We start from the raw sequence: 7482 nt of genomic DNA, 5'->3' as shown, positions 1-7482 counted from the left end.
GATATATATATATAATAACAAATCGTTTTATGACCAAGTTAATATATATTTTCAACATTCATAAACACGTTTTAAATATACGTCGCAAGTTATTCATACAATTAATATTTCAACTTATCATATATATTCAAATAAATATTTAAACCAATAAGTTTAATGTACGGTATTAAACAATTAATACATTGTTACGTTTTCAAGTTATAGTATGTATATATGTATCTATATACATATAATTGTTCGCGAATCGTCGAGAACAACCGAAAGGTATTTGAATAGTTCAAAAATTTTGAGATTCAGTTTTACAGACTTTGCTTACCGTGTCGGAAATGTTAATCATACAAAGATTAAGTTTAAATTTGGTCAGAAATTTCCGGATCATCACACAAGTGAACCTCAAACAAAAGGAATTCTATGATGAATTATAATTATAATTATATTATATATTATATTATATTATATACGGAGTATTATATTATATATTATATTATATTATATTATATATTATATAATAAATAAATAAAATAAAATAATATAATATAATATAATATAATATATATATATATATATATATATATATATATATATATATATATATATATATATATATATATATATATATATATATATATATACTAAAAGAGGTGAATTATTTGGTCGTTTCAACATGAAAAAACGACAATAAAATACAAATTTACAAAAACACCCCCTCGAACAGTGTTAAACACGACGAATTTGCAGGGGCTAAACATGTAAAATTATTATCCTTTTTAAAAAACACCACCCACATTTTTAACGGGCCGTATCTTTCCGCTCGCCGCGAGTTAAATTCTTCCGACATCACCGTTTAACTCGAAAAACAATTACGAACACAACGAAACTAAGTACGCGCAAAACGTACGCTTTTTAGAAAACGTTAAATATTTCGGGCTATTTTCCATACATATACACAGACGCAGAATAAACGAGCCAAACTAACTACATCACACCCATGGTTCCGTCTTCCTTTTTTACACGAATTCTCTGGTTCTAAAAACGCGCACGCCTACGCGATTTTCCAGATTCTAAAAACGCGTAGGCCATTAGGAATACAAGGTACTAACCACGTGGATCCAACCACACCCTCATCATCGCGTTTTTGGTTCTGTAAGTATATAACGCTACGTTAAATGTGAATACGCAGCCGGAAAAACCCCGCCGCATCGCGCGGGCCGATCCGAATCTAATTGAACTAAAACAAGGAAACAAAGTTATTTGGTAACAAATAACATGTAATTAAGTTAAACGCTATAGAACTCTAAATAATTCTTGTGTATATTTTTGCAAATGCTTCATTAAATTAATAAATAAATAAATATTACACATTATATACCTTCTACCTGTAATATCATGCATCAATTTAAATTTGGATTAAATCAAAATTCTGCTAATATGTTAGTCAAAATCAAGCTAGATGTTCATGGAGTCAACCGAAATCGATTTGGAGACATCCATGTGGTTCAATCTGCAAGTTCCCAAGAGGGTTTCGGGTAGCTCTTCTTCTGTGTTAGCCTGCAAATGATAGAATAACATTACTCATTATTTTCATTTCAAGTAGTAGTTTATGCATAAATTGTGGTTACAGGTTGTACGATATGCACCTGTATCAAGAATGCCATTTCTATAACCAAATTCTTGAGGTAACCAAGAACAAGACCGACTACACCTCGCGCCACTGTTGATGATCCCACATCAACGCCAAGCTGCAAAAATGCAAACGTTGACTTAGATAGTCAAGTCAAACATAGTACTTGGTATTCCAAATTTCATATTTGTTCATAGTGTATCTTTTGGCGTGTAATATTGTTACTCGAGGCCAATACAAACTCTTTTCGAATTTGAATTGAGTTCACTTTAACACTGAATGTGATAAGAAGGTTGTTTGATTTTTAAAAGTCAACTATTTTTCTTGGACCAAATCAAACTACATTACCTCTATGTAATTCTTCCCACGAAAATAATTCATTTCAAGTGCTTGACCTATTAAACAAGCCTTTTTACCAACACTTTGCTTTACCAACCATGATCCCTATAAGTCAAAGCAACATCAACATGTAAAGTCAACATTTTTGTTTCGATAAATCTAACATTTAAAAAATGAAATAAAAGAAGTTGCACAATTCCATGTTATGATCATGTCGAGTATACTAAGTGCTAACCTCGGATATATATGGTATGAGCTTAAATCTTGAATTTCTGAACGAATCATCACCGTTGACAAAACGTTCTAGTAATGGGCAAGATCCTAAAGGAGTTCTCATCATATAATATAGAGCAAGATTATATGTGGTCTTGCCTGGAACCTGAGTGAGAAAACAATATGAATATTAAAAAAAGAAACAAACAAACATTTAAAGGCCTTCCAAATAAAAGTGGTGAGCTTCATTATCCCGATTTCTTATAATACTCCCTCCGTCTCAATTTAATAGTCCTGGGTTGACTTTTTTTCTTTACTTTGACCGTAATAACTTTTTTTTTGTGTTGTATAATACTTTGATACTTTGATGAAAGTTATACCAAATGAAAGTACATATAAAACTTAATTCATTCATATAAATTTCATCATGCTCTATTGAGTAAACAGCAATCGTCGATTTATTGGCGATTTGACTGACTCTTAGAGCTTAAATTAAATTCCAGACAGTATTTAAAACCCATGAAAATTTGATTCTACCATTTTCATGGCGTCTATTATTATTTTTATATTAGTATTTTTATTTTTTTTTTAACTTTTTCCTTACTTAAAGGCCGGAGGTCCTCTCGGAAGCAATCTCTTTATCCGTCGAATAAAGTGAGGGATGACTTTCTCTACTTTTGAGAGTGTTTCACTCTGGGTGGAGAAATGACTTGTTTTTTATTTTCGGATAAGGAAAGGATTGTCTACATCTCACCTCCCCATACACCACTCATGTGGTATTGGGTTTTGTTGTTGTTGTTGTTGTTAATATAAAAAGTCAACTCCGAACTATTTTATTGATAAGGAGGGAGTACTATTTTTGTAGTTTCTGTAATTACCCGTTATCCTACCCACCCATCTTGACACCTCTAAACAGTATGCACCTGTATGTTGATGACAAAGAAGAATTCAGGGCTACCATGTGCAGCATATTTCTGCAAAATTCCAAATAGATAAAATTATGTTAACTAATTTAATCATTCAGTGAACTTCAAATAATTAATTAAACAAAAAACACCTGAACGATTCCACCAAAACGGCCTGCAAGATCATCTTCACGCTTATCAGATTTTAGCCAATCTGCAGCAACCAACTGCATTAAGGTGCCTTTTGCCTTGTGCTGCATGTCAATCAGTATATAATGATTGGTTCAGTTTCAAATGAAAAAAGAAATATATGGAAAAAATGATACCTTTCGTTGGTCGGTTAGATAACTTTTACTACGAACAAGAAAAGAAGTAGGATCAGAAGATGCCCAACTGCAAGGCATATTACAGTTTGAGTCCTTTGGAAACGTTGACCCGTAGTTATATAATGTATTTATTTCGCACGACACCTGTTGCAAATCGATATAACCCTTCTTTTGAACTGCAAGATCATGCAATTTTCGGATGAATCCGGAAGTCGATGACATTTTAGGATCGCAGTTTTCCTGTTAAAAGAATTTCATAAAAAGTTTAGTTTAATTTCACTAATAATGGAATGGGTCGAAAGGTTTGATCACTTCAAAAGTTGTCTAAAGTGTATTAAGTGCATAAAACCTCCTAAAGAATAAAACAAATAAAATATTGTTAAAATTATATGACAGTAAACGTCTAAACATCTATAAGTTGTTTCAGTTTAACATAGCCTATACAAAATGAGCCTTTTTTACGCATTACTCAACCCACTCATTTTGCCATCACTACAAACCAAAGCTTAAAGTTACTATACTTTGCAATGAAAAATTGAGAAACGAAACTGAACGAGTACCACATAGCAATGTTGCGAGCTTTCGGAAGGCCAATCATGTTCATCGTCTGAAAGTTGAGGGAAGTCGAAAAACTCATCAGAGGCATCATTTAATCCGGTTAGGTTTGATGAGCTTGAAAATGGCGTTTCTTCCACGCTGTCATCAGTTGATTTTATATGACCAGTTTCTTGTATGGCTTGTTGATAATTATCCAAATGAACTGAACCCATTTCTCTAGACAATAGTTCATGACTGCTTAGCTCCCCTGCCCTGGCTCTAAATAGTTCTCTTAATGCTAAACAACGACAAAAAAGTAGAGTTTCAGTCAATTTTACAAATATTTAATGTTTTTTATATGTAACTTAGTAATGTAAAATTATTAGTGTCGTCTCGTTAATTTATAAGTCACGGTTTGAGATATAAAAATGGGCCCTTATAAACGTTAAATTTTTCAATATATATAACTGTACCTGAAACTCTACCAAGCATACGAATGGTCAAAGATTTTGAAGATGTTTTCGGAAGATACGATTTCCATAATTTCCAATCTACAGAAAGCATGTGTTTAACAACCGATTCATTTCCTTGATTCACAGGGCTAACCACAAATCCTCCGCCTGAGTGTTCATAACCATAAAATATTCAGCAACTTTATTAATTTTATTAATTATTATTATACCATAAATAAATAATATCCCCGAAATTGTAAAATATAGATGTATTTACTTTGTAAGTAAGCGCGAACGTATCCCTCTTGTGGTGGACACTTGCTATGGATCACCGAATGATATAGTATAACTATGGCACAAATTGAAATACTTCATTAATCTATATACCTCATAATATCAGATGAAAACTAACATAAGCTTTTGTATTGATATTTATGAATACCATATGTCCCGTCATCTTCTCGTCTCCAGTAACGTCTCAAGAGTAAATCTCTTCGTTTCATTCCCCTAAAACGTATGATTTATCAAAAATCTCATATCGATGCTGACAACTTGCCTTTAAAAAAAAAAAAAAAAAAAAGCTAATGAAAGAGGAGTTAAACCATGGTAGCCAATGTCTATACAATCGCATGTGTATAATGTCGGTATGACCATCAAGATGCTCAACCACAGTGCCACTATCGAAACAGAAGTCCCATCTGCATTATTAGGAGATTTAAAAAAAAAAAAAAAAAAAAAATATTACATAGATTCCAAAATGTGCATAAAAAAGTTAATAAATCTTACTCGGATCTTGATGGACCAAGAGACATTAAGATCCTGAAAATGGCCTCAGATGTTCCCTCAACCACACCAACCGCCATTATAGCCGGGTGACCACCTCGTTGCTGCAAATAACAACACGTCTAAATCAAAACAAGGCTTTCGGGTCATTTGGTATTTTTTAAAACTGCAAAAAAAAAAAAAAAAAAAAAAAAAAAAACATACCCTTTTACTTGATTTGTTATCAACTGCTTCTTTAAATAGCCTAAGCCCTGCAAAATGTAACATCACCTTGAACCGAAGTTTTAAAAATTTGCACGAAATTTTCTGTAGTAATTTGTGTTCGTACCATTTTGACAACCGAAAATTTTCCATGGGGACGGAGCTATCACATCAGGCATCATAGCATTATGCATCGATGCAGACGAGGTCCAGTCCACGGACTGAGTAATACGGTTAGTCCTTTTAGAAACACTTAATCTGTTTCACACAAAACTTGATATCATAACGTGTGCGAATTAATACTACTTTTTTATTTTTTTTTTAAAAACTTATTCATTATGTGTTACCTAAAAGGCTGCCATCTTCTGATTGAGTTCGTCTCTGGTTCCATTGCAGCATCTTGTAACGAACGTATCCACATAGCGGCTTCTTCTGGACTGTTTGCTCCTAACTATCAAATCAAAGTCATACAATATAAAAATCGAATAACACATGTAAATAGTTATTCCAGAAGAAAAAAGACATTGCACGCGTACCTTAAGTCGATCATTGTGATTTGATGTATTATAAACAGTGAAAATGAAAAAGACCTATGAATTGTAAACAAACAAACAAACAAACAACAGAGTAAACGTTAAATATCATATGCGAAATAAAAGTTAAAATCGATGAAATTAGAGATGATACACATACTTTTCTATTAAAACTTTCTCTTCCATTATCTGTGACTCGTATACACGAATCCACAATTGCACTTCTTAAAGGCTCCTAAATTAGAAAAAAAACAAAATTTTCATTACTTTTCATTTTCTATCTGATACAAAAGTTGATGTAATGCCAATGGGGCTTTGCCTCATTGGTCACCATGTTAACATGGTGTTCGAGGAGACCAGGGTTCGAGTCTCGGGGGGGGGGGGATTTTCGTGAATTAACTTCGTGTGCTAACCACTAACATTGCCTTTCAAAAAAAAAAAAAAAAAAAAAAAAAAAAAAAACAAAAGTTGATGTAATTCGAGATTATAAACAATTACACTGCTTTTTATTACATTCAAATTTGCAGATATCCTTTATGAATATTTTTTTAGTTTCTTTTTTAATGCCACTAATGAGCAACAAAAAAGGGTTGATTCAAATTTACTAAAATCCACATGATCATATTTAATATCACAAGAGAATAATGAAAACAAAAAATCAAAAATTAATGATCATAATGAACTAATAAGTTATTAAACAGAACACAAAAGTGATTAAACAAAATTTATACCTGAGTTGGAGATGATGGTATTGATTTAAAGCTCTTGAGACAATGATCATGAAGAACAAAATATCTTCTTCTTGCATATTGTAATCCGAATGGATTAAATCTAATTAAATACAACCATCCCTTCATTTTTTCATCTAACTTTTGTTCTTCTTCCATTATTTATTTATTTTTGTTTCTTCCAAAATTGTATTGATTAAATATGGAAAGATTGTTTAAGAAGCAATTATAAGAAAACTTGAATAAGTATTACTTTGCGTGTACTAAACTTATTATTGAATGCAACACAGAGACTCAAGGGTTGAAACAAACAAATAGGTGTGGTTGTTTTTGGGTTTAAGTGGCAGGGTGAACCTGTTTTTATATATATTTAATTTAATTTTTGTGATTAAATATATATAATTTGCGAGTTTTGTTTCCCTGAATAACAACTGGAATTTAAATGCTTGCTGTTCTGACCTCTGACAGACAGAGACCGTTGTGTTTTAGGAAAATTAAAAAACCAAAAAACTGCTTTTTACTCCGTATCTTTTTATTTAATTAACTCAACTGGCTTTTTAGATGATGATTACAAAAAGGCTTTGTTTATGTTGTTTATGTATATATGTATAAGTTATAACGTGTGACTCCGTGCAATATGATAAAGCGTATTTTACATTTGCATTCAATAATTATTAATCCGATATACAGTAATATTTTTGTTTTTATACACATTATCAATAGATTAATCACAAATTTTGATATATAAAAAATTTGGGTTCATTAGCAAATTATTATGGTAAAATTGATTAATAGTAAAATTTATAATAGGCTATGTCACTGATCATATATTAGCAAATTATTA

At 31.5% G+C, this 7482-nt stretch overlaps 1 protein-coding gene across 1 annotated transcript; it reads right to left on the bottom strand.

Annotated features, from left to right (window-relative positions):
• Positions 1-1288: 1288 nt before the first annotated feature.
• LOC139893140 (protein ENHANCED DISEASE RESISTANCE 2-like) lies at positions 1289-6833 on the bottom strand. Its single transcript, XM_071876286.1, has 19 exons — positions 6642-6833; positions 6071-6145; positions 5914-5967; positions 5725-5828; positions 5505-5635; positions 5381-5427; positions 5180-5280; positions 4996-5091; positions 4836-4900; positions 4671-4742; positions 4415-4561; positions 3965-4239; positions 3405-3644; positions 3231-3332; positions 3097-3147; positions 2196-2339; positions 1970-2065; positions 1638-1739; positions 1289-1548 (listed from the first exon to the last, which is right to left on the bottom strand). The coding sequence occupies exons 1-19, from the start codon at positions 6795-6797 to the stop codon at positions 1447-1449; spliced, it is 2160 nt and encodes a 719-aa protein (XP_071732387.1). The 5' UTR covers positions 6798-6833; the 3' UTR covers positions 1289-1446.
• Positions 6834-7482: the final 649 nt, after the last annotated feature.

This window comes from Rutidosis leptorrhynchoides, chromosome 2, assembly GCF_046630445.1.
Source record: "Rutidosis leptorrhynchoides isolate AG116_Rl617_1_P2 chromosome 2, CSIRO_AGI_Rlap_v1, whole genome shotgun sequence".
In the NCBI taxonomy this organism is placed as follows: Eukaryota; Viridiplantae; Streptophyta; class Magnoliopsida; order Asterales; family Asteraceae; genus Rutidosis; species Rutidosis leptorrhynchoides.
This window is presented reverse-complemented; position numbering and strand designations above follow the sequence as displayed.